We start from the raw sequence: 26,661 nt of genomic DNA on the forward strand, positions 1-26,661 counted from the left end.
GTGTCTGTTCAAATCCTTTGCCCATTTTTTTTAATTGAATTATTTGTCTTTTTGTTGTTGAAGTTTTGCAGTATCTTATAGATTTTAGAGATTAGACCCTGATAAGATATGTCATAGCTAAAAATTTTTTCTGAGTCTGTAGGTTATCTTTTTACTCTTTTGGTGAAGTCTTTTGATGAGCGTATGTTTTTTATTTTTAGGAGCTCCCAGTTATCTATTTTCTCTTCTTGTGTTTGTGCATTGTTACTTATGTTTTACATTCTGTTTATGCCATGTATTAGGGCTCCTAGCATTGTTCCTGTTTTTTCTTCCATGATCTTTATCGTTTTAGATTTTATATTTAGGTCTTTGATCCATTTTGAGTTAGTTTTTGTACATCGTGTGAGGTATGGGTCTTGTTCCATTTTTTTGCAGGTGGATATCCAGTTATGCCAGCACCATTTGTTAAAGAGACTGTCTTTTCTGCAATTAATGGACTTTGGGCCTTTGTCGAACATCAACTGCTCGTAGGTGGATGAGTCTACATCTGGATTCGCACTTCTCTTCCGTTGGTCTGTGTATCTATTGTACCAGTACAAAGCTGTTTTGACTACTGTGGCGGTATAATAGCTTCTAAAATCAGGTAGTGTGGAACCTCCCATCTTGTTCTTCTTCAGTAATGCTTTGCTTATTGGGGCCTCTTCCCTTTCTGTATGAAGTTGGTGATTTGTTTCTCCATCTCATTAAAAAATGCTGTTGGAATTTGGATTGGGATTGCATTGTATCTATAGATCACTTTTGGTAGAGTAGACGTTTTCACGATGTTGAGTCTTCCTATCTGTGAGCAAAGTATGTTTTTCCACTTATGTAGGTCTCTTTTGGTTTCTTGCAGTAGGGTCTTGTAGTTTTGTTTGTATAGGTCTTTTACGTCTCTAGTTAGATTTATTCCTAAGTATTTTATCTTCTTTATCATTGATTTGATGATTTCCTCTTCGAAGTTCTCTTTGTTGGTGTAGAAGAATACACCAACAAAGTATTCTTTGTATGTATGTATGTTTATCTTGTATCCTGATACTCTGCTGAACTCTTCTGTTAGTTCCAGTAGTTTTCTTGTGGATTCTTCAGGATTTTCTGTGTATAAGATCGTGTCATCTGCAAATAGAGATACTTTTACTTCTTCCTTACCAATTTGGATGCCATTGATTTCTTTTTCTAGCCTAATAGCTCTGGCTAGGACCTCCAGCACAATGTTGAATAAGAGTGGTGATAAAGGACATCCTTGTCTGGTTCCCGTTTATGTTTTATGTGAAAGTTTACAGTGTACATTCATTTCTCGTTCAAAAGTTTATACACAAGTTGTTTTGTGACACTGGTTGCAATTCCCACGTTGTGTCAGCACTCTCCCCCTATCCCTTTATACCCTGAGTTCCCCCATGTCCATTTGTCTGGGTTTCCTGTCCCTTCCTGCCTTCTCATCTTTGCTTTTGGGTAGGTGTTGTCCATTAGGTCTCCTATACTTGATTGTACTGAGAAGTATGTTCCTCACATGTATTGTTTTTTTTAGTAGGCCTGTCTAATCTTTGACTGAAAGGTGGACTTCGGGACTGGTTTCAGTTTTGAGTCAGCAGGGTGTCCCGGGGCCACAGTGTCAAAGGTCCCTCCAGTCTCTGTCAGACCAGTAAGTCTGGCCTTTTTTTGTGAATTTGAATTTTGCTCTATGTTTTTCTCCCACTCTGTCTGGAATCCTCTGTTGTAGCCCTGTCAGAGCAGTTGGTGGTGGTAGCACCATCTATTTCTTCTGGGCTCAGGCTGATGGAGGCAATGGGTCATGTGGTTTAGATTAATAAACCACATGACCCATTGCCTTTAGACTGGTATTTTCCTGGCATCTTTGATTTTCTTCATTCTTTTTTGCTCCAGATGTGATGGAACCATTAAATGTATTTTAGATGACTGCTCACAAGCTTTTAAGACCCCAGGCTCTACTCACCAAAGTAGAAGGTAGAACATTTTCTTCAAGAACTATGATGTTCTCCTTTTGACTAAGAGGAAGAATTGGTTTTGTGGAACAAAACAGAAGGCTCTGTGTTTACATATTAGACTTTATTTGTATCCATCTCCCACTTAATAGTATCTTAATTTATTTTTCTTCTGAGAAGACCCTTTTCATTTCTCATTAAATTTATATTTGTCTTTTTTGTTATTGGACTTATCACTTCTAAACGAGTGAGGAGGGATGTGTAGCGGTGTTCTCAAATTGTTTATTAACTAGTTTCATGGTTATGGAAACAATAACAACAAACAAGGTGGTGGGCCCAATTTTTGTCTATACCATTATTGTACTGTCTTAAGCATAGTTTTTTTTTTTTTTTTTAAATATATTCTCTACCACTTGTCTTCTACCCTCTACACTTTGCTGAAGTTGGTAGGCTCTTGTAGCTACACACTTATAATGTAGGAAGACCAGTGAATTAACATAGAATCATTTTGGTGAAAGCAGCATAAATGAGATGAATTTTAGTATGCCTGCTGCTGGCCCAGATGAATCTCCTTTCATTGCTTCCAATGTTTTGAGGCATCACATTATGTAGTAAACCAAACCAAACCGGTTGCCGTCGAGTCGATTCCAATTCATAGTGACCCTGTAGGACAGTAGAACTGCCCTGTAGAGTTTCCAGAGAGAGGCTGGTGGATTCGAACTCCCAACCTTTTGGTTAGCAGCTGTAGTAGCACTTAACCACTACGCCACCAGGGTTTCCATGTGATACAGTAGAGGACACTATATTTTAGTAGGAAGTAGTTTTCTGAGACTGAATAGTGTGGACATTATATATATGTTGTCTTCCTTGTTTCTTTTGTCTGCATTTCTTCCTGTGTGTCTTGGGTTTTCAGTACATAAACGTCACCCTGTTCTTAGTTTGGGTCTTTGACTTCGGAAAACCTTCTTACTTTTTGCCAGATACCTTCTGCGAAATTCCTTTTTCTAGCCTTAATACATACATCTGCATTTTCTTTGAGGTTCTGAGGAGCAAAACTTTTATATTCTAGTGAAGTTTTCTCTTGATTTGATATTCAAAACCCCTTATCCTCCTCAAATCTACTTATTGGCTATGCAAGCCTCCTTGTACATTGTCTTCTAGAATTAAACTATTCACAAATTGCAAGTACAGCTAGCTAGATGAATTCAAGGAGGAGGACATCAGGCAGATAAAAAGCCCCTGAGATGAAAGCCCTGAGCCTGGAAAGTGTCGAGAAGGCTGGTGTAGCTGGAGAGTAGTGAATGTGGTGAAAAGGGCGTTATATGAGGTCTAAGAAGTAGGCAGGAATCAGGTAAAGATGGGCTGAGTAAACTATGATTAGGTGTTTGGATTTTTAAGTGTAATGGAAAGCTATTGAAAGGTATAACTCTTGCTCTCTCAAGCAAGAGAAAGATGTGATCAAAGAGTATTGTGGCCTGTTCTTGGAGAATGGATTAGAGGAAGCCAAGAATAGAAACGTCTTCATTTGCAAAGTTATGCAGTAATTCAAGCCAGAGAGGGAGTTGACTTATGTAGCACAGTGTCTTAGTCATCTAGTGCTGCCATAACAGAAATACCACAAGTGGATGGCTTTAACAAAGAGAAATTTATTTCCTCCCAATAAAGTAGGATAACAGGCCAAATTCAGGGTGCTGGCTCCAGGGGAAGGCTTTCTTTCTCGTTAGGCTCTGGAGGAAGGTCCTTGTCCTCAATTTTCCCATGGTCAAGGAGCTTCTCAGGCCCAGGGACCCCGGGCACAAAGGACGCGCTCTGCTTCCAGTGCTGCCTTCTTGGTGGTATGAGGCCCCCCTGTCTCTCTGCTCACTTCTGTCTTTTATATCTCAAGAAATTGCCTCAAGACACAATCCACTCGTGTAGATTGAGTCCTGCCTCACTAACACAACTGCCAGCTATCCTCCCTCATTAGCATCATAGAGGCAGGATTTACAACATATAGGAAAATCGCACAATGCCCAGAATCATGGCCCAGCCAAATTGATACATGCATTTTTGGGGTGACATAATTCAATCCATGACACACAGTGTTTGTACTGAGAACATGGAGAAGTAGAAACAAAGAAAATTTTCAGAGATAACTGTGACAGGATTTGGTGATGAATTGGATGCCAGAAGGGTGAATGAGAAGAGAGGCCAAGACTGAATCCCAGGTTCCTGCCTTATGTCATTGGTTATGTGGACATGATCTTTTTTTATCAGATAAAGAAATCTAGAAAAGAGCTTGGTTTTTATATTCTGTTTTGTTTTGTTTCTTGTCTCATTGTTTTTGTTGGGGAGGCACTCATAAGTTTGATGTTGGATATATTAAGTTTGAGGTGTTTGTGAGACTGTCAAGAGTGAGAGAGAAGTATACAGGCGTCCTTAGGGTTCTGGAGCTCAGAGAGAGGTCGTTGTGTGTGTGTTAGCAGTATTTATGAGGAATTTGGCAGTGAGTCTGCATAAGGCAGGTGTAAACATAAGGTGACGCCCCCCATTTTCCTTATAAGAAAACTCTGTTGTTGCTAGCTGCTGCCAAATTGACTCTACTCGTGGCAACTTCATGTTCAATAGAACAAAACATTGCCTGGTCCTTTGTCATCCTCACAATCGCCATGTTTGCGTCCCGTCATTGCAGCTGTTGTGCCAGTCCATCTTACTGAGGGTATCCCATGCCTCTCTGGTTCTCTTCATATAAGAAAACTCTACATAAGGTTTTTTGAGCAACTTGAATACATATACTTCTAGCTGTAACAAATAGGTATCTTTATAATACCAAGTAGTTGGTTTAATTACACATAATTACACATACATACTCTAAAATAATGTGAGGTTTACTTTAGGTTTGTTTTTTCTTCATTTCATGAAACTGTTTTGTTAAAATCCTTCTTATAAATCTTTGATAATAGTGTCATCATCATTACCAGTAAAAGTCGTCTTTGACCATGTAACACTTTTCCAGGGCACAGTATCTTTATTTCAATCTGAGCTGTGTAACTTGTAGTACTTTCCTGGGAATTTAACCCGAAGCCATGAATATCTTTCATATAACTGTAATAACATTAGCACAGTTGACTTTTTAAATTTGTCCTGAAGGTGTATATTCATGATTACCTTGTAAATATTTATTGTATAGCTTTGTTTTCATCCGTGTCCAACATTTTCTTTGTAAGGTCATATCTTGTAATCTAGTGTCAGAACTTTTCTAGATTCTTGAGGAATAAGAATCAGGATCAGCACAAAGCTGGTTCCAATGAAGTGGAGGTCAGACATACCTCTACTCTCCCAACTTTTTTTTTTACCATTTGGGACACCAGCTGTTCCCCCCATGGCACTCTCTACTTCTCTGCTGGGTTTGATAGTTCATTGTAAGGCCACACAGAACCGCAGACCATACTCACAGTTATGTGGTTTATTAGGAAAACAACACACTACAACTTGGGATCAGGATCATCTTGGAAGTAACAAGGTACAACTTAAGAGACAGGATGTATTTTGTCAATCAGGACAGTGCCCAACCAGGATAGCTCTCTCAGCTGCTCTTGGATGTGCATGCAAGCAAGCTGCCCCTCTGGGCTGTGCAGGCCTCTCTGCCTTCAGCTACTACCTGCTCTCCAGGGAACCTTCCTGGCTCCTGAGGCTTCTGCTCTGCTGCTGGGACTCAACTGAGCCTCTTCTGCTGGGCCCTTGCTGTTAGCACAGCCAGGGTGCCAAAGGCAGGCCAGCTTGGTCCCTACATTACTGCCTGCTCTGCTCGAGCATCTGCCCAAACTGTGGCTGCTTCTCCTTTACAGGGCATCTGGCTCCATTGGTAACTGCTGGGAGATGCCCATTTCTGCTCTATTGGCCAACTTGCCCACCACCACCTTCTACCAGTCTTGTGGTTCCTGCCATTCATAACTGCTGCCGCTGCCATGTCTCTACCGCTTGACTCTACTCTGCTTGCTGCTGTTTTTCTGCCACTTCTCATGCTCTTCAGCATTAGAGCTCTCACTTCTGGGCCTAGGAGATTCTAGTGCAAAGACACCGGGTCCAAAAGATGTGCTACTGTAGACTCCTCTTGATGGTAATGAGGTCCCCCCTCCACCCTGAGTTTGGCCACTTATATAAGCAAACTTATTAATTTTAAGGCATGGCCCCACTGCAGGACCACAAACTGGCCAATCCCCACAAGTCACTCAATCCTGTTGGGAGGCTTTATGTACCACTCTTTGCATAGTAAATTGACTAATCCGTGCAAAGCGCGTAAAGTAGACCAGTCACAGGGCAGAGTGTGGTTCAAGCAATCATTTTTGGCAGAATTATAAACCCAAGGCCAGAAAGGCCATATATAAAAAGAAACCTATTCACCATATATCCCAAACCCCTAATTACCAAATCTCTGTTAATTTCTTTTTAAAAATTGTTTGTGCTTTAGTCGAAAGTTTTCAGAGCAAATTGTTAATTTCTTTATAGCCTTTCTTTTACTGTAATAGACACAGAACAACCATACAACATTTCATTAATTTCTACATGTACACTTTATTGACATTGAATATCCTCTTCTCCCAGCGGTTCTGGAGAGGATAGGTCTGCATATCTTTTCAAATGCAGATATCCTGGGTGGAGCTCATGTTTAAGCCCCCAGTACTCCATACACAAGGCTACTGGTGATTCAGACCAACAACCTTTTGTCTTTCAGGCAATTCTAGTCCCCTTTTAGCATTTTTTTTTTTTTTTAGCATATCCAGTCACAAGCATTGGCTGAAGGTGGAGTTACATACTCTTATCTATAATACTTTATATTCATTTCTGTCATACATGTAGGTCTGTTTACAACACTAGGTAGGGGAAGCATTCAGTATCTCTAGTACATTCAGATAAACACATAAACCTTTTTAAAACATTTCATCTTCTCCACACCTTGACTATCTTCCCACTCATCATATACATATGGCCTTGGGCCTCCAGCTGAGTAGAACCAGAAGACTCTGGCTCCCTGTCAGTCGTTCCATTTAACCGGCCTGGCCCTTCCCCAGAGCCACTCCAGATGTGGCTTTTCTCACCTCACATGTAGCATAACATCTCTCACTTTCCATTCAGCCATTATAAATAACAACAACCAAAGTAACCATCTAAGAATCAGTAGTTTCACTTCCCATACTCCTTCATTGTTTCTCTTACTAAGGCCTGTTCTTCAATGAGTCTGGAGCCACTGCAAAGAGTCGCACTTCTGACACCAACTATGAAAATGATGTGGTGAAGGCGTTTGAGCTCCTCCTCTAACTTCACAAAAAGGAGAACCATTATCAACATCACCAGCCCCAAGGCTGATTGCTGTGAGACAGAGGTCAACCATGCCTCCATTCTCCAAACTTTTTACCAATTCTCATGTCAACCACCCATCTCACAGCCCTCTCTCTACTTTTCTACTGGGTTCAGTAATTCATTGCAGTGGCCACACAGAACTCCCAGAGGATATTCACAGTTATGGGGTTTATTGAGGAAGTAACAGTACAATTCTGGATCGGGATCAATTTGGAAGTAACAGGAATAACTCAGGATGCAGTTCTTTGATCAGGACAGCTGCTTCTCACCCTTTTCTGCTGGACCCTGGTGGGGCCTTACTGCTGCCGGGTTCTGCTGAGGGCTTTGCTGACGCTGGGCTGGGCGTCTTCTCAGGCACGTGTTACAACCCTTAGCTCCATGGGTCAGCAGACCCCACTGCAGCCATCTCACACTGGTCTCCTGGTTCCTGCTATGTTGCATTGCTATCACTCTTGCTATTGCTATGCCACCATCTCTCACTGTCTTCCATGTTACAGCTCTTCTCTCTCTCTCTCACTTTAAGCCTAGCGAGATAGCAAAACTGACCAATCCCCACTCTAGGGTTCCGTGCACTTTATTTGCATAGTCTCACCCCCACAAAAGTGCCAAGCACCTTATTTACAATATTAGCAAGTTGTCCAATCCTCTTGGTGGGCCACAAACACCTCATTTGCATAGTCCTACCCAGTCACTTGGTGGGCGTTACAAAGAGTATGGCTAGAAGGGCCATATTAAGTAATTCACTGCACCGCAATTACACATTCTTCAAGTTGCGCACCCGTTTACATTCTCTTTCCAAACATTCCCACCACTGTCAGCATACCTGCAATGCACTCCAAGTTAAAACTTTCCCTTTCCTTTCCTCTTCCATCTCGCCCTGGTAACTGCTAATTGCCTTTAGTTTCTATATATGCTTATTTCATATAAGTGATACAGAATATTGGTTTGTTATTCATAATTTTGCTTACTTATGGACTTACTTCACCTAGCATGGTGTCCTCAAGGTTCATCCATGTTGTGACATGTATCAGGACTTCATTCCCTTCAATGGCTGAATAATATTTCATTGTATGTATATACCGGTTTTCGCAGATCCATTCATCATTTGGTGGATATTTTGGTTGTTTCCACCTTTTGGCTATTGGGAATAGTGCTGCAGTGAACATTGCTATACATATATCTGTGTGTGTTTTTGCTTTCAGGTCTAGGTTATATGGTAGTTCTATGTTCAATTTTTCTAGGACCTGCCAGACTTTTCCACAGTGGCTGCACCATTTTGCATTTCCACCAGCGTTGGTTGAGGGGTTTTATATCTTTTAATAAAACATCAATTCTGTCAATTAATACCTCTAAGCCTCCAAAATAAGCATTGATTTGGGCTATTTCAGTTTACTGTCTTTTCCAGATAGTTCTCTACCAGTCATTGATCATCTAATTCTTTTCATGTGACCTTAGTGTGTCTTCAGTGCGCAGTGTTTCTACTAGCATGGGTTTCTCTTGAAACTCGTATAAGACGGCAGTTTCTTCTTATTTCCCATCACACATAGGTTCATTAACTTATATCTTACTGTCTTGAAAATATGGGTTTATTGTCTATACTGTATATGTATGTGTACTCAAAAAAGTAATCAGGAGCATTGTTTATAATTTAAAAGCTTTTGTAAGGACCATTGTTGGGTGCAAAGAAATTTAACTTTCATTTTCAGGTAACTTAGTTAATTTCCACTATGAATCTTTTGTGTATTTCCTTGCCACTATTTGTCAGGGGAATTGGATTTATTAGTACACTTTTCCACAGTCATGCAGAGAATTACTGTGTAGAAAGGATGTGTGTTTCCATCTAAGTGACAAAAGTATCTGCATCCAAAGTTCTGGAAAATATCTAAGAGGAAGAAAAAAAAGAACCCGCTCTAATTTTAGTGTAAATGTCACCACTTTTGTAGTCTGTGGTGTCATAGAAATTCTGGAATAGGATTGATTAAATGAAAGCTTTTTTTTCCCCCTTCATTTCTTTCAATAAACCGCTCTTCTTTGCATAATCCTGTTACATGACACAGGCAGAGAAATATAGTTATGAGAATATTTTATTTGGTTGTGGTTTTAAGGAACTCTAACTTTCTTGACCTTCTGTATTTGAAATATTGTAGTACAAGAAAGATACAAATATTAAGCAGGTGTGATGTGTAAATACTGTAATTGTGGGCTGGTTAGATCAGAGAAAATTCCAATGTGACTTTGGTTCTGATTCATTCCCTTCTTAGGTTTGCTGCTGTGAAATCAGTTTCAGCTTGTAAAACTGCTCTGTAAAGTTAATTTACAATTTTGTGTGTGTTTCTGTGTGTTTTTTCCTTCCAGGTCCAAGAGGATGAGGATGTGACGTAAATATTTAAGTCCATCACTTAAAGATAATTTAAGGCGTATGCACTATGGCGCTGGGTCAGTTATCTAAAAAATGAGAGTGCTCACTAGACAGATACTAATAAATATTGGATAAGTAGAAAGAAACTAGAGATCTGTTTACATTCAATCTAATATTTGTTTAGGCTAACCAAATTTGTATTAAAATCTGTCCTTTTTTGTGCCTTTGGAAATTGAAAATTCTGCTCTATGTCTCTCTAAGGACATTTAGTTTCCTGAATACCTGTGGTTTGGGTTCATAGTGATACAAGACAGAAATCATTTTAAGCCAGCATGGTTTTAAAAATCGGGTCAATAAACATAAGGAAAATTGATTAATATATTTTTTTCTTTAATATGTAGTTTTCAAAAGCAAAGAAAAATCACTCTGCATTGTTTCTACAGTTCACATACTCTGCAAATATACTTTTATGTACCCAGAAAAATGCCTTAAAATACCACACCTTTAGGAAATACTAAGACAAGATTAAGGACTGGTGACAATTTTATTCATGTGTATTTCTTTTACTGAAAAAGAGTTAACTGGAAACTATGTAGAAATGGTTTAAAAGGTCAAATGGTCTTTTTTGGTATGATCACCATTTTTTATGCCCTCACCTACTAATTTAATACTTGTACGCGTGTAACATCATTTATGACATACAAGCTGATCTTTAAAGATAGGCCTGTCTTCTTTCTGCGGTATATGTCTATGGGAATAAATTACTATACCAACCATACATGTAAAATAAATCAAGTATTTGTGACAAGTAAGAAGGAAGAAAATATTCAGGTTATTAGTGCTTTTTCCCCTTTTGGTTTTACTTTCACTTTCCTATCTTTTGTCTTTGATACTAAACTTACCTTGCATTTTCCAAAGAATGTTTCAGAAATAGATTTCTAACACAGCCACCCTCTGTTCTATAATCTGACTCATGCCCCCTATAATCAGTTGTAATATTTGGTATCTACAACTCAGCTCTTCAGGCTTACAATTTAAAAGAGAAGTAAGTAAAAATAAAATTGTAAAAAGAAGAGAGGGCAATTGCAATTCTCAAGCTCTTGGTTTCATTAATTTCTTTGATTTATTGAGTTTTCATGTTACGCATAATGTTACCCTATGGGAGATAAAAAATAAATGTAATATATGGTCTCTGCATCAAATTACTTAAAATCTTAGGGAGAGAAGGCATGCAGGCATGAAAGATTAAAGGACATTAGGAAAAAGTAATATAAAAGAAGCCACATGAGTTGCCTGCCAAATGAGTTGTACAAAGAGTTTATGCTATTGGAAATTCAAAGGACAGAGTGCTCACTTACAGTGAGTTAGAGAGTGGTCAGGGAAGGCTTCATGGAGAAAGGGTGAACTAAGGTGAGTTGAGAATATTGTCAGTAGCAGGAAGGGAGTAAGCAGAGTTGAGTTGGTAGCCATTATATTCAGGAGATGGTGACTTAACTGTTGCCTGAGAGTGGTGAAGGAAAGAGTAATGGGATATAATTTAGGAAATTTGGGGTTTAATAGAGCTTGCTGAAGTCCTTGATAACCCTTGAAAGTTTTAAACTAAGAATAAAGAGAATGAAATTTAAGAGACAGGAGTAACAAGTACCCATTTGTCTCCTGGAAACCCTCAGTAACAAGGAAATAAATAGAACCCATTAGGTCCCATTTAGCATTGTAAACTGCAAATAACTATATCAAAATTGGGATTTCTTTGTTTAGTGGGAGCATCTATCCTAATGCAATCAATGAAAGACGGCGTTTTTAACTTGAAAATTCCAAGATCTTAAGTGATAATAGAATGACTCAAATCTGTAAAGGTCATTGGTGAGAACTGGAGAATAATAATTTGACATTGCTTCTCTAATATCATCCAGGGGACTGGATACTCTGACTTAGGATGAGTGCCAGTTAATGAGTCAGAAATATCCCTAAAAATGAGAAAGGGAGTTAATCAGGATATCATAATGTGATTGAAAACAAACAAAAGGAACATCTAATTTATTACCTAATTTCTTTGTCCTTCCTTCAGATTTCTCATCCATAATGAGCTCTTGAGCTTGCAGCCCAGGGTTTCTCAAATTTTTCTTTGAAACAGAGAACAGATAACATTCACGTATGTAACAGATCTCCTCCATATGTGTATTCAAAGTTATCTGCAGTAAAAGTTTCCTTTAGTTTCTGAGTTCCTGAGGTAGCCATCTTTTTATCCCCGAGACCTATTAGGGTATCTGACACATTTCATGGACTCCCATGGTGTTTAAAATGAATTAGCTATGATGATCTATTTACCAGGAAGGGTTGGTCTGGGTAATATATATGACCATTTATTCTCTCTACTCCCTTCTTTAAAAATTAACTTGTATCTTGATATAAATCAGCCACCTGATTTTTAATTCACAGTGAGCCAGTCTTCTAAAGTCTCCTCATAGGACTACAGCAAGATGTAAAGTTTTTTTTTTTCTGGAATAATCACTTGATCTTTTTTGTTTTGTACTGTTATGTAGAAGTTATATATACTGTAGGTTAGTGATTGAAAACTCCACGGAGCACACTTCTACCCTGACACACATGGGGTTGCCATGAGGCAAAATTGAGTTGATGACCACTGTTTGTTCTGTTTTGTTTTTAATAGACTAGCATGGATCTTAGCTAATTCTTTCAAGGGCTTCTAGATTGCTTTGTCTTTCTGGTTAATGTCAGCTGTCACGTCTCCATCACTAAGCAGTCGTTTGAAGGGTTAAGAACTGAGTGAGATCTAAGATTACATGATTTCCTCTGGGTACCTTCAGCTCTTTTACATTATATCCTGTCTCAGGTTTGAATGGATGATGGGGGAGGGGGCGGGGGAGGCCTTCTAGAAGGTGACATACTGAGAATAATTGTAATGAAGTCTTACTTAAGGTTAGCAGCCAATCTCAAACCACCTGTACCACCCAGGCTCCTATCCTCCTGCAAGAGGGTGTTAAAAGCAGATGAGAACGATATCTGTATATCAGAATACTATCTTGCACATCTGGTGAGGTAGTTCTTCAAAATTTATTTACATCTGAAAGTATAGACAAAAGGCATTGACCTTACAAATGTTGAACAAAGGTTGAAACAAGACCCAAACTGTGCTGACCCTGGCAGTTGCTTCACTGAACTTTTTTCATTACTTATGCATGTTAACGCGGGATGAGAAACACCATAAGTCCCTTTTAAGAATGATGTTATATACTCCATAGAGGCAGGAATTAGAATTTATTCAGTTAGTTTTAAATGCAGTATTATAATTTAGTGTGCCAATAGATGATTATATACTTTAACTGTTTTTTAAAAATTAGGGTGAAGTATGTAGTTTACATGTAGTAAAACCCTTTTAAGTATACAGTTTTGACAGATGTATATAGTTGTGTAACCACCGCAATGCTCAAGCTATAGAACATTCCCATTGCCTCAGAAAGTTCTGTTGTACCCCTTTGCAGTCAGTCCCAGTTCCTGGCAACCATTTATCTGATTTCTCTTGTAATGGTTTTGGTCTTTTCAGGGCATCACATAAATGTAATCATACAGTATATAGCATTTTGAGCCTGGCTTCTTTCTCATAGCTTAAAGCTTTTGAGATTTATCCATGTTGTTGCTTGTATCTGTAGTTTGCTTTATTGCTGAATACTATTCCATTGGATAAGTGTTCCACGGTTTGCTTTTTTATTCACTAGCTGATGGACATTCGCGTAGTTTGAAGTTTTAGACTATTATGAATGAAACTACCATAAACATTCACATACAGGTCTTAAAACATTTGTTTTCATTTTTTGGGGGTAAATACCTAGGAATGGGATTGCTTTGTTGTATGGTAAGTGTATGTTTATAAAAGTTGCCAAAGTGTTTTCCAAATGGATGTAACATTTTGTATTCTTACTAGTAGTGTATGAGAATTCCAGTTGTTTCTCATCCTTGCCAAATATTTTTTCCCAGCCTGTGGCTTACCTTCTATTTTTCTTGACAGTGTCTTAAGAAGAGCAAAGGTTTTTAATCTTGAACACTTTGTATCTTTAGAATTATAAAAGTAACTCATGAGTCAGATTTGACTAGACAAGTGGTGTGCTTTTTTGGTGTAATAAATCAAAGAATATAAAAAATCTCTCAAATCTACTCTCCTAGTATTTAAACACACTAATAATCTAGTAAAATAAATTCTTTTTTCATGTTATATGCAAAGGTAAAGTGTTTGCATTAAGAAATATATTTTTGAAGTTTCTTTTATATTTCAGAACTAAAAGTTATCACCTGTATAAGAGGATAATTAGAAAAAAAAGAATTACCTGTTGAAATACTCTAGTTAACCTGTTTTGCTTCCCTTTTATTCTAGTGTTATCCAAGATAAATTCTGTGGGATTATAAACATCTCAGTGGAGGGCCTGCATGATGTGATGACGGAAGATCCTGACACAGGAACTTATAAAGAGTAGGTGGAGCATTTAATTACTTAGGGAATAATTAAATACATACTGCATGAATTTTGTTTATTATCACCATATAAATGATCATCATAATATGGAAACATTGTAGTTTTACCTTTTGTAAGAAAAGTTTTAATTCTTACAATTCTTACTGCTTGATCTTGAGATCATTTATTCTATTACAGTGATCTTCTAATTTGGGCTTTTTTGGTCTAATCATCATTTTATGATTTGACATTATGTTCTTAAAAAATTCCAAGTGTGTTTTAGCATATGAATTCTTTTTTTTGAAATGTTTTGAATGTTCTCTTTTTTTCAACTTAAAAAGATCCCTTGCTCTTTAGGCAAGTTATAGGAAAAAGATGATAAATTGCTTTGTGTTTGACTGAGTATGTTTGGTGTCTTTAAGATGTTTGAGGTCATGTAGTACTTGATTACTGTTGTTAGGTGCCGTCGAGTTAATTTTTGACTCATAGCTACCCATTGTGACATAGTGGAACTGCCCATAGGGTTTTCTGAGCTGTAATCTTTATGGGAGCAGATCCTCAGGTCTAATGTATGAGAAACCCGGACAGTGAGAAAGGAAGACCAAAGAAGAATTAACACATTTGAATTGTGGAGTTGGCAAAAGATACTGAATATACTATGGATTGCCAAAAGAATGAATAAAACTGTCTTGGAGGAAGTACAGCCAGAATGCTCCTTAGAAGCAAGGATGGCAAGACTTTGTCTTGCTTACTTTGGACATGTTATTGGGGAAATCAGTCAGTCTCTGGAGAAGGCCATCATGCTTGATAAAATAGAGGGTCGGTGAAAAAAGATGACCCTCAACAAGATGGATTGACACAGTGGCTACAGCAGTGGGCTCAAAGATAGCAATGATTGTGAGGATGGCACAGGACTGAGCAACGTTTTGTTCTGTTATACATAACATTGCTGTCTTAGGCTGGGTTCTCTAGAGAAACAAAACTAATAAAGCATATTATATATAGAGAGAGAGAGATTTATATCAAGGAAATGGCACACGTGGTTATAGAGACTGGAGTCCCCCAAGTCTGCAGGTCAGACGGGAGGCTTCCTCTGATTCATGTAGCCACAGGGGTTGGCGAACCCAGGATTGGCAGGTCATAGAGCAGGGCTGTTCACAGGCTGCGAAGATTGAAGAATCCCAAGATCGGCAGGCAAAATTGCAGGTAAGTTGTTAGCTCAAGTCCCAAGAACTGGTGGTCAGACAAGCAGGAGCCAGCTGCAGGATGCAGAATGAGCAAAAGCCATGAGCCTTGCCAGAATGTCTGCTTGTATCTGATGCAGGCCACAAACCAAAGGAAACTCCCTTTTAACCAATTGGCTACTCATAGCAGATCCCATCATGGGAGCGATCACGACGTCATATGACTGCCAAACCACTGAGAATCATGGCCTAGCCAAGTTAACACAGTCTTACCCATCACAGTCACTTTGGGTTGGAGCCAACTCAGTGGCACCTAACAACAGCAACAACAACAGTACTTGGTTAATTCCAAAAAAGACTAGTTAAAATTATATTATTTGAGATAGGGGTTGAAATCATGTTATTGGGAGTGCTAATAATCTCTTATATACCTATTAATTTGAAATTTTCTGTTTTTTTTTTTTTAAATTGATCATGATATCCTTTTGTAATTAGTGAGAATAATCACACCTTTTCTCTCATTATTACTGTTAATAAAGGGCATGTTTCACATAATGATAAGCAAGGCTGTGTAAGTGTCTAGACCACTTGACTTCCATTCATTAATAATATATGGAGCCTGTTTGCTTTTTCTAAAACCATCTGTACAAAAAAAAAAACAAACCCATTGCCCCTGAGTCAATGCAGACTCATAGTGATCCTATAGCATAGCATATTTTTTAAAAAAAGATAGAGATCATATGTATGTTGATATCTTTTTTAATATCTATAAATAAAATGTGTCTGTGACATGCAACTTAGGTTTTTAAGAAAACAGGAGTTCAGATGAAGTGGAAACATCAAACTTCGTGATTACCAGCCAAAAATTAGAAACCATTCATACATTTAGGCAGTTTTTTTAAAGTTAACATAAGGGTTTGTGCCACATGACTGTAAATACTATGTTTTTATACATAACACATAACACAGTTTACAGCTACATCCACTCCTCATATATTGACACAGTTAGGGTCCAAAGACCAGGTCGGTATGTGAAAATTGGTGTTACGCAAAAATGGAGGATGACCACATCAGATCACAAAACGGAAGAAGACTACCTCATTACATAACTACGAAACCACAACAAATCGTGGCCCAGCCAAGTTGACAAATAACCTTAACCATCATAGCGTTACTTTCACCTTGCACCTTGGCATTTGTTACTTCCAGACATGTGTTGTTTATGTGCAAAGTAGATTTTTCACTTCTGTTGGATAGTAAAATATTGTCAATTTTTTACTATGTCTTAAGTGCAAAATGTCACATAACACGATAGTTGATAAGTGAGGAGTAGGTGTACTTGTGAAATATGTTCAGATGTTCCTTGTTCTTTCTTTTTAGAGTATATAATTTATTTGGAGAGGGTGAAACACTAGTAATAATTAAAAGCTGTTATGTATGTTTTATACAGAACACACATAAAATAGTAGAACTCCTGATTATGCTTTAATGGATATTCAGAGAAAGAAAAGGCACGGTGGGTTACAGTCTTCAGGGAGGAATGAGAGTCAGAATTTAGGAAGTAGAACAAAATAATAGCACTTTTCAGTCGGAAGAGACAAGAATCTGGAAGTTGTTAGAAGTAAAATTTAGAAATTTTGTAGTACAGTTTCATGATTTTAAAGATCAGGATAGTGGAGCTCAGAAAAGTACAAGTGACACAGCAAATGAGTGGAAGAATTGAGCCTTCTGTCTCAGTATGGCAACCACAGCCATGAAGTAAAAGATGGTTTGGAAGGGGAAGATGTTGGAAGTAAGGAAAACAAACTGACTAGAAGACCATTACAGGGTTTCAGACTAGACAGACCTAGACTTGAAGGTTAGTGTGTATGGGTAGCGGGAACGTAGAGTCACTGTTTTCTTCCCCAGAATTGCTTGGTGATTGCTTTCTGCCCTGGGGTGGTATTTAGTATAGCAAAAGTAGAGACACATCTGTATTTCGGTTTCTAAGAGGAGCTACATCTCTGATAAATCTTCCCACTTTGTAATTCTTTGTATACATAGTTGTGTGAATTACAGTGCATGGGAGTGTATGGCATAATTAGACTTTCAGAAGAGTCAACGTGAGAAACATAAAGTATTTAGTTATGTAGCTAACTTAGCCTCCAACTTCCCCTTCCTGTTTACTGAAACAGTTTATTTAAAGAAAGTTAATTTTTCCACTTCTTTTGAACTCTTATTGTATTCTCAGTTTAGAAACAATTGGAACAAATAAAGAAAACCCTGTTTTCTTCCCTTGCATAAGGAAGCCTCGTTGACAGATCATCTCTTTATTCAGACGCATTTGTGCCAGGCACTGTGCTGTGTGAGCAAGTCGTTTCAGTGCCTGAAGAAGATGAATCTTGTCCTGAAAGAGCTCATAGCCTAGAAGGGGAGGTGGGGACCAATCGACCAGCCCTCTCCAACTGCGGGAAAGGAAGGGGCCTGGGGAAACTGAGTGTAACTTTGGAGAAGTGTACTGTGATCTACCATATATTTTCATATTTGATACAAAACTCGGGGGGTATTTATTAAGTGTCCTAAGTGCAGGTGCATGAGGAATGCAGAGCAGAAATCAAAAATGAGAATTAATGAAGAAGGTGACATTTTACTTACACCATAAAGGATAAACGTGTGTTTTTCAGAACAAAAAAAAGGGGGGGAAAGGTGTAAGTGTTCCAAGAACAGAGAGAAATTTGGCTTGATTGGATCATAAGATTGTAGGAGTGTGGAATAAGATAGATTAGAGCCAGCTACTGAAGTGACCTCCATGAAATGCTAGGGATTCCAGGCTATTTTCTGTAGACAGTGGAGATTCATTGGGGATTTAAAGTATCAAAGTCACATGATGAGATTCATACTTCAGAAAAGTCACTTTTTTTTTTATACATTGTGGGTGATTGGGAGGGGTAGAGGTACACAGCATAGTGAAACTTATATCATCAGAACAGTCTGGGGGACATGTTTAATTAAAATGCAGATTCCCTTTCTCCAGTCTAGATCCATATCAATCATTAGGGGTAGGACAGTAGAACCTGCATTATAAACAGGACCCTGGATAATTCATATGTGCTCTAAAAATTGAGAATCTGCCACGTTGGAGGTAAAGAAGCCTTTTAAGTAGCTGTTAGTCTCAGTGAGCAATGATGAGGCAAATTTGAGAGAGTTTGGAGGAAGGACAGGTGACAGGCTGGGTGTGGCTAAAGGGATGAACTTGGGTCGGTGCGTATCTGTCCACACACACACTTTTTTTTTTTTAATCCTTTTGCTTATACCTAATAGCCTGTGCTTATTTTTGCCCTTTAATATGTCCTCATAAAAAACCAAAAACCAAACCCATTGCCATCAAGTCAATTCCGACTCATAGCAACCCTGTAGGACAGAGTAGAACTGCCCCATAGGGTTTCCAAGGAGTGCCTGGTGGATTTGAATTGCCAGCCTTTTGGTTAGCAGCCATAACTCTTAACCACTACGCCACCAGGGTTTCCATGTCCTCATAGCTGTATTCATATAGACATTTTAAAATTTAAATATAACATTTTGTGTAGAAAAGATAGAAATGGAATTTTATTCCTCTAATGATTCGTTTTTTTTTTTTTTATTTTGCCAAAAATTTATCTTCCAAGATAAAATAGTTGGCTATAATTAATCTTGATACTAGTATTTGTTGATAGTCGTACAGAAATTAAATCCCATTTAGAAGAAGGAAGAGTTCCATTTTGAGAGTTTAAGAGTCTTGAAGGTTTTTTGTTTGTTTTTATTCAGTTAGAGTTCTTATTAAGCCAGGAAAATATAGGCATGAAGTTTAATCATTATTTATTGTATTTAGAGATTTGTCTTCTACTTACCTTTGCTTGGTATGTTTTGTTTTTCTTTCCTTAAGTAGTATTTTGTTGCCAGACACATCAGGAAATGAGATCGACAGCCCCCTGCCAAAGTTTGGGAAGTAAAAAGGAAGAAAGAATTTAACCAGTACTTTAGGAAGCCTAGAGGCACTAACATTGATTAGGGGGAGAAAAACCCAAACCTGTTGCCATCCAGTTGATTCTGACTGATAGCGACCATGTAAGACAGAGTAGAACTGTCCTGTAGGGTTTCCAAGGCTGTACTCTTTACGGAAGCAGACTGCCACATCTTTCTCCCTCGGAGTCGCTGCTGGGTCTGAACTGCCAACCTTTCACTTAGCAGCCAAAGCTTAACCACTGCACCACTAGTGCTCCTTTATTGATTAGAAGAGGACTTATAAATTCTTTCTTTTTACCTAGAGAGTGTAAAATACACAGGCTATACAGGAAACAGAGGGCATGAGTGGCTCAGTGTAGAACTCTGCCTTCCACGCCGGAGATAATGTATCACATGTGCAACCACCACCTGTCTGTCATTGGAGGCCTGCCTGTTGCTCTGATGTAAACAGGCTTCAACGGAGCTTCCAGACTAAAATGAACTGGTGATCTACTTCCGAAAAATCATCCACTGAAAACCCCGTGGATCAGAATGATCCAATCTGCAGCCGATCATGGGGCTATCACAGGACCAAGCAGTGTTCTCTGTCATTGTGTGTGGGGCTGCCATGCGTCGAGGGCTGATTCCAGGGCAGCTAACAGTAAAGGAAGTAGTTTTATTTAAAACAGAAGTAAAATTCAGGCTTTTGTAAGTCTTCTTTCTCCTTTACTTGCTACAAGGAATATTGACCCAACAGATAACTCTTCAGAATAGGCAGTGCCTGAAGACACCTTGATTCCCTGATTCTGATATTGTCAACTGTGTGTTATTCTAACTTGTGTAGGTCCCTGTGACCTCTTCGGGATCTCTTTCTCCAGTTTTCCCCCTCTGGAGCATACTGCCCCACTTGTTAATATTAAAACCCCAGTGTCTTACAGGATAAAGTTGGTAGGGTCTTATTGTAAGCTGACGCTCAATCTACATTATTACTGGGCTTTTATCTCCCTGGAGTCGGCATCATTCCCCAGGCATGCATACACCTTTATACTCGTGCCTTGGCTCATAATATTTCTTCCCCTTCACTTGTCATGCCTGTAATCCTGCTCTGCCTCGTAGATGCTTACCACTAAGATTCCTTTCCAGACCCTCAGGAAGAGTGGATTGCATCCTTCTCTGTTTTTTCGTGACACTTTGTCTGTACTGCTATTATATGGCATTTAGTTATTTGCTTATGTTCTATTCAGTTCCCATAAGAGAATTTGAGACAATGCTTAAGAAAAGCACATGCTTATTATGACAGGAAACTATTAACACAGGATCAAAGGATTTGGAACAAGAAACCTTTAACTGGCACAACCTGTGGTATCTGGACGTACAACTTAGCTCTGTGCTTTCTAACTGCCAGGGCAAAAAGAAACTTCAAAAATTACATAGTTTCTATTTTTAAGGAGAAGGAAATATTTAGGAGAGACTTTTTCTTGGCCTGTGCCCAGAAATGACTTTTTTTTTAAATAAGATATTTATATAAAGGACTATAAAAGAACTTCTAGCTGCAAGTAAGAGGAAACTGATTCAACAAACCTTAACACTAAAGAAGTTATCATTGACAGCAAAACAAACAAAAAATGCCACTGCTCTCGAGTCGATTCCGATTCATAGGGATCCTGTAGGACACAGTAGAACTGTCCCCATAAGGTTTCCAAGGCTGTAAGTCTTTACAGAAGCAGACTGCCACATCTTTCTCCCACGGAGCCGCTGGTGGTTTTGAACCACCAACCTTTTTTTTAGCAGCTGAGTGCTTTGCCACCAGGGCTTTTCCATTGACAACAAAATGACAGTGTTTAAGTAGCCTCAGGATTAGCTAATTGTGGGCTCAGCAGTATCACCTAGACCCATTACTCCCATCATCCGCAGCACGTTAACCTCATCTGTAGGGTTCTTTCCTCATTGTCACAAAGTAGTTCTAGTCTACACCAGACATCACAGCTCATGAGCGTGTCTTTTTCTTTTGTCATTTTTTAAGATCAAGTGAAACCATTCCTAGAAGTCATTTTGTCAGACTTCGCCTTATATCAAATTGGCCATGATTTCTTAAACATAACCCTGCAGAAAGCAGTCACTGACTGGAGACTAGGATCACCATGATTGCTTATTGAGCCACTGGGAGTGGGGCTGGGATTAGCTTTTTCTGAAGCATAAAGTGTCATGGAAGAAGAGGATAACAGGGCAGAATCATGGTTCTGGTAGGAAAGGGGAGTATTATATAGGTTACCAATGTGTCCACTACAGAGGCTAGTTGAATAATGTCAATTCTGGTTTTATTTATAACATTTAGAAGTGACCCATATATGGTTCTTATGTCAGCCTGGCTGAAAGCTGGTTGTGTAGCATGAAAAAAAAAATTCATTCTTTTAGAAGCAGTTTCACAATGACCCTATAGGACAGAGTAAAACTGCCCCATAGGGTTTCCACGGAGTGCCTGGTAGATTCGAACTGCTGACCTTTTGGTTAGCAGCTGAGCTCTTATCCACTGCATCACCAGGGCTTCTTCATGTGGCCTACAGAGCTATAAGTAGGACGCATTTAGAACTGTGCTTAGCGAAGTATGACCTCTAACCACTGTTACGGGGTAATTTGTGAGAAATGCAGATTTTCAGGCCCACACAACTGTACTAAATTAGAAACTCTGGGAGTAGGGCGCAGCAGTCTGTGTTTTAAGATAGCCCTCAGGGGATCAAATGCAAGCTGAAATTTGAGAACCGCTGATAATGGACATCAAAGCATGACTTGAGTACTTGCCTTTGTTGCCAACCATTTCACCTTTGCACACAGGTGGGCTCAGGCTCAGGCAGAGTGGGACAAGGCTGTTTTCAGACAGTAGCTCTGATCTGTTCAGGTGCTAAAGTAAGGGCAAAATTAAAGCATCTCAATCTGAGACTGTGAATTATGCAGAAGTTCACTTTGGCTAGGAAAATTTTGAGGACAAGTCCTATTTATCAGTGTTCAGTGAATAAATTCAGCCTTACATTTCTCATCTGTAAAATGGCTGAAATACTTAGAGTACAGAGTTTGTGTTGATCCAGTGAGAGACATTATTGCAAGTACCGTTTAAACCAGGAATGATTGAAAAGGCTTCATGCTGCATGACCACACTTGGTGGTTGTGTTTGATTGGAGTCCCTAGTTGAGAAAAAATCTGATTTAACAGGCTAGTGTACTACTTCAGTCTGTTCAATGATTTCTGCTGTGAGTACAGTCAAGCGTCTTTTGATGTCCACAACATGTTCTGTGAAGTAGGACGTTATGTGATTTGGATGTTGTGCAAAGGCGCTTGTGCAGCTGTGGGCTCCTCCTTTGGGTGCTGAAGCCCAGGATTCCTGTGTCCTGAGCTGTGTGCAGGGCCCTGTGCGAGTAATGGCTACTGCCCCTCTGCTCCAGCTCTGGGAATTGCACGGGCTTGGGGGTGACAATCCCTGGTGGCAGGGACCAGGCGTTAGTCCGCCTGCGGACCAGCACCCTCACATTGTTATGAACCAAAGCCATACCTGGGAGCTGGCATTCATGCATAAGCTTCGATTCTGACTTTGGAGCCTTAAAAGATATTGGTGATTGTGGAGACCCAGGGAGGTACTTTGTTAGGCAGTACACTCATGATAGAACAATGGTTAGTATCCCAGACCTCTTATTATTCATTGCTGTGTAGGCAGTAAAGAATATAACCTTACAGGACCACGGACGTATACGCAGACGGACATTGCATGAATGGACATTATGTGGGGCATGACTGTATAGGATAGAGGCATGGCTGCATGTGTTCAGATATTGACTAATCCCTGTTTTAAACTGCTGTTGTTACTATTATTACATTCATAGTCCATACATTTTAGCTTACTAGAAATCTATTCATTCTCATCATGCTTTTTATATAAAACATGATTGTCTTTCTTTGATCTTCGTTGTCATGATAAGATTTGACTTTTAGTTGGAGATTTTCATGCAGGAGAGTTTCAGCTTTGGAATTTTTCAATCCAAATATTATTGCATCACCCACATGAATGTAATTTGCAGAATACCAAAGCAAAAACTATATGCCCTCTAGGTAGTTCTTGGTCAGTGGACAAAGTGTATCTCCAGAATATAGTCCGTTATTAGTGTGATAAATGGTTTAATTTAAGGAAGGCAAAACAGAGTTTTTACTGTACAAGTAAATTAACAGATTTTGAAATGCAGAGAAAGAATTTGATGTAAAACAAAGCATAACCAAAAGCAAACCTGCTGCCGTGGAGTTGATTCCGACTCATAGTGACCCTATAGGACAGAGTAGAACTGTCCCATAGTGTTTCCAAGGAGCACCTGATAGATTCAGACTGCTGACTGTTTAGTTAGCAGTTGTAACTCTTAACCACTACGCCACCAGGGTTTCCAAAATAAAGCACATACTGCCTCTAAAAATGTGACCCTTCCCTGGAGATCCCTATTCATTGGAGCTAGAATGCAAATTTGCAACAGCCATTTATGGCTAGTGTGAGGGAACCCCATAATATCATACAGTTCTAAAATACAAACTTTGAAATCTAGACTTTTTCTTGACAAGGAGGTCTCCTCTGCCTTTCATACTCAGAAGTGGTAATGGACTGCCAGCGGTTCTGGTATACCTTGGAGGTACATCCTTCCTGGCTGTATCGTCTTTCTTCTCTACCAGTAACCCAGGGCTAGAGAAAGGAAACTTCTTCTGTCACCCTCTCTACCCAGGGCTGTGTTATTAATAAGAGAATATTACATGGCACATTTCACTTTATTAAATGGTTTTTAAACTGGTAAAATGTTGTCTTAATTTTCTCACTTTGTGCCAGGGTCCATTGCCCAACTACTTGTGCTTCATTATAATATGCCAATTACGTGCCAGGTGAAAGCATTGTGGCTCTGAGAGATCCAGGCCAGGCGTTGAGTTAGGAATTGCGCCCTTGCTGTTTTTCAGGGCTTCTGATTTCCATTCTAAGGTTCTCATTATTTGATCCACCAGTGTGCACTGACTGGGTGAGAGGTAGTTCAAAAAGCTGTATTTTTAATGATAGGGAATAGAGAGAAAAGGACACCTGTATCCACTGGAAGAGTGGTCTTGATCTAGTTCCTGGTGTCATGCTGTAGCCGAGTCAGGAATTTTCCTTCATCTGTCCTTGCTACATGCATAAGAGAGACCAGGCTTTTTGTTGCCACAGTTTATTGGTTAGGAACCTATGACTGATAAATTACTGAATTCTACAACTCTAAAATAGGAAACAATGGGTTTGTTCCATCAACTTGATTCATTAGGCAATATTCATTTCTTGTCTCCCTGGAACCAGTGTTGACTGTATAGGAAACTATACTTCTATTATTTCTGCTAGTGGTGAAGAGCAATGGTGCTGATAATCAAAATAAAATGATTTATAACTGTTGTTCAGGTACAAGTGCTATCACGGACAAGTTCCCTATAGCATAGTAATGACACTTGGAACACAAAGTAGGCGTTTACTTGATTAAGGGTGTTTTAATAATATTGTTTAAATGATTATTGCTATTGTTATGAAACATGTATAACCTATAAACACATAAAGATTAGTGAAAAGTATTCATTTCAGGTGTTTATAAGTATCATTTTTTAAAAAGATATGAAGGGTACACCTTGCTTTGTAAAGGTTATGTTTGGTTCAGAAGTTGCCTATATATAGTCTACAGTTCATCACTTTAAGTGCCTGAGGAAAATGCTCTAAAATATTTTGATGTGGGCTTTTTAAATAAAATTTATCTTAAAAGAAAAATCAAATTCATCTGGTCTGTTGCTCACGTTTTCACACATAGAATCATTTGTATTCTCAGTGATTTTGAGGGCTTGTTTTTATTATGTTGCAGATGTTTCTTACTCATTTAAAACATCTGTTTTTTTGTTTTTTGTTTACATTAGCTGTATGCTGATGTCTCATCTTGAGGAACCAAAAGCAACAGAAGATGAAGAACCACCCACAGAGCAGGATAAGAGGGAAAAAATGGTAAGTTAGAAACGTGGCTTCTAAAAATTAGGGAAAATTATATCATTATATTCTGTAAGTTTGAAAATGTCTCTCATTGCATCTGTCTATCCATACATCTATCCATCCATCTCTTGTTGAAGGATTAATGTAAGGCATCTGAGTTTTGAAATTTGGGTTGTACCCCTAGAACAGATCATTTGTATTCCTAGTATACGAAGTTGAGGTTAACTCTTGATCTGAAATAACTGTGCTTTATCTTAGCTGAACAGAAGTTTAACTTTTAAGATTTACAATTTAAGTAAGGCTTGAGGGTCACATGTTATTTATGATTTTTTTGAGATTTACTGAAATTTCTTGCATTCCCTGTTATTTTATAGACCCAGCAAACTTTTTCTGAAATACATCACAGGCCTTTGTAAAAATGCCCTGAAATACACCTAACTGCTATATCGTTTTGAAAATCATTAATTCTCGCTACAGGAATCCAGTAAGAAGAAGGAACAAACAAAAACAAACAAAAAAATAGGGACCATATGAAATATCTTGTCTTTTAAAATTACTTATGATCTTGAGTTTTTAAGTACTTTGTAAACATCTGGATAAATTTAGACACGTAGATAGAATGGGTACATAAACTTTGTTCCCCTTTCCTCTTGAATCTCCTCTAGTCTCCTGGCTTCACCACTTAACTAACTTCATTGTGTCTTCTTTCTTCCTTTGCAAAATGAGAACAGTAGTATATATCTCATAGGTTGTTGTTGTTAGGTGCTGTCGAGTCAGTTCTGACTCACTGCGACTCTATGCACAACAAAATGAAACACTGCCCAGTCCTGAGCCATCATTACAACCGTTGTTATGCTTGAGCTCGTTGTTGCAGCCACTGTGTCAGTCTTCCTCGTTGAGGGTCTTCCTCTTTTTCGCTGACCCTGTACTCTGCTAAGCATGATGTCTTTCTCCAGGGACTGATCCCTCCTGACAACGTGTCCAAAGTATGTAAGACACAGTCTTGCCATCCTTGCTTCTAAGGGGCATTCTGGTTGTACTTCTTCTGAGACAGATTTGTTCGTTCTTTTGGCAGTCCATGGTATATTCAGTATTCTTCGCCATCACCACAATTCAAAGGCGTCAGTTCTTCTTCTGTCTTCCTTATTTATTCTCCAGCTTTCACATGCATATGATGTGATTGAAAATACCATGGCTTGGGTCAGGTGCACCTTAGTCTTTGAGGTGACATCTTTGCTCTTCAACACTTTAAAGAGGTCCTTTGCGGCAGATTTACCCAATGCAATGTGTCTTTTGTGAAAGTATTATAAGTAAAGTATTATAATGTAAAATGTTATAAGTAAAGTATCATAATGACACGTGCAAAGAGCTGGAGATGG

General features: G+C 38.8%; 1 protein-coding gene across 1 annotated transcript in view; it reads left to right on the top strand.

The window, feature by feature from the left end:
* Window positions 1-26,661, top strand: part of IPO11 (importin 11) — a 244,545-nt gene that overhangs the window by 182,148 nt on the left and 35,736 nt on the right. Inside the window, exons 28-29 of the mRNA XM_010588166.3 lie at window positions 14,048-14,143; window positions 25,213-25,297. Coding sequence (XP_010586468.1) covers window positions 14,048-14,143; window positions 25,213-25,297 — 181 coding nt within the window. The remainder of the gene's footprint in view (window positions 1-14,047; window positions 14,144-25,212; window positions 25,298-26,661) is intronic.

The sequence above is a fragment of the Loxodonta africana genome, chromosome 2 (assembly GCF_030014295.1).
Source record: "Loxodonta africana isolate mLoxAfr1 chromosome 2, mLoxAfr1.hap2, whole genome shotgun sequence".
In the NCBI taxonomy this organism is placed as follows: Eukaryota; Metazoa; Chordata; class Mammalia; order Proboscidea; family Elephantidae; genus Loxodonta; species Loxodonta africana.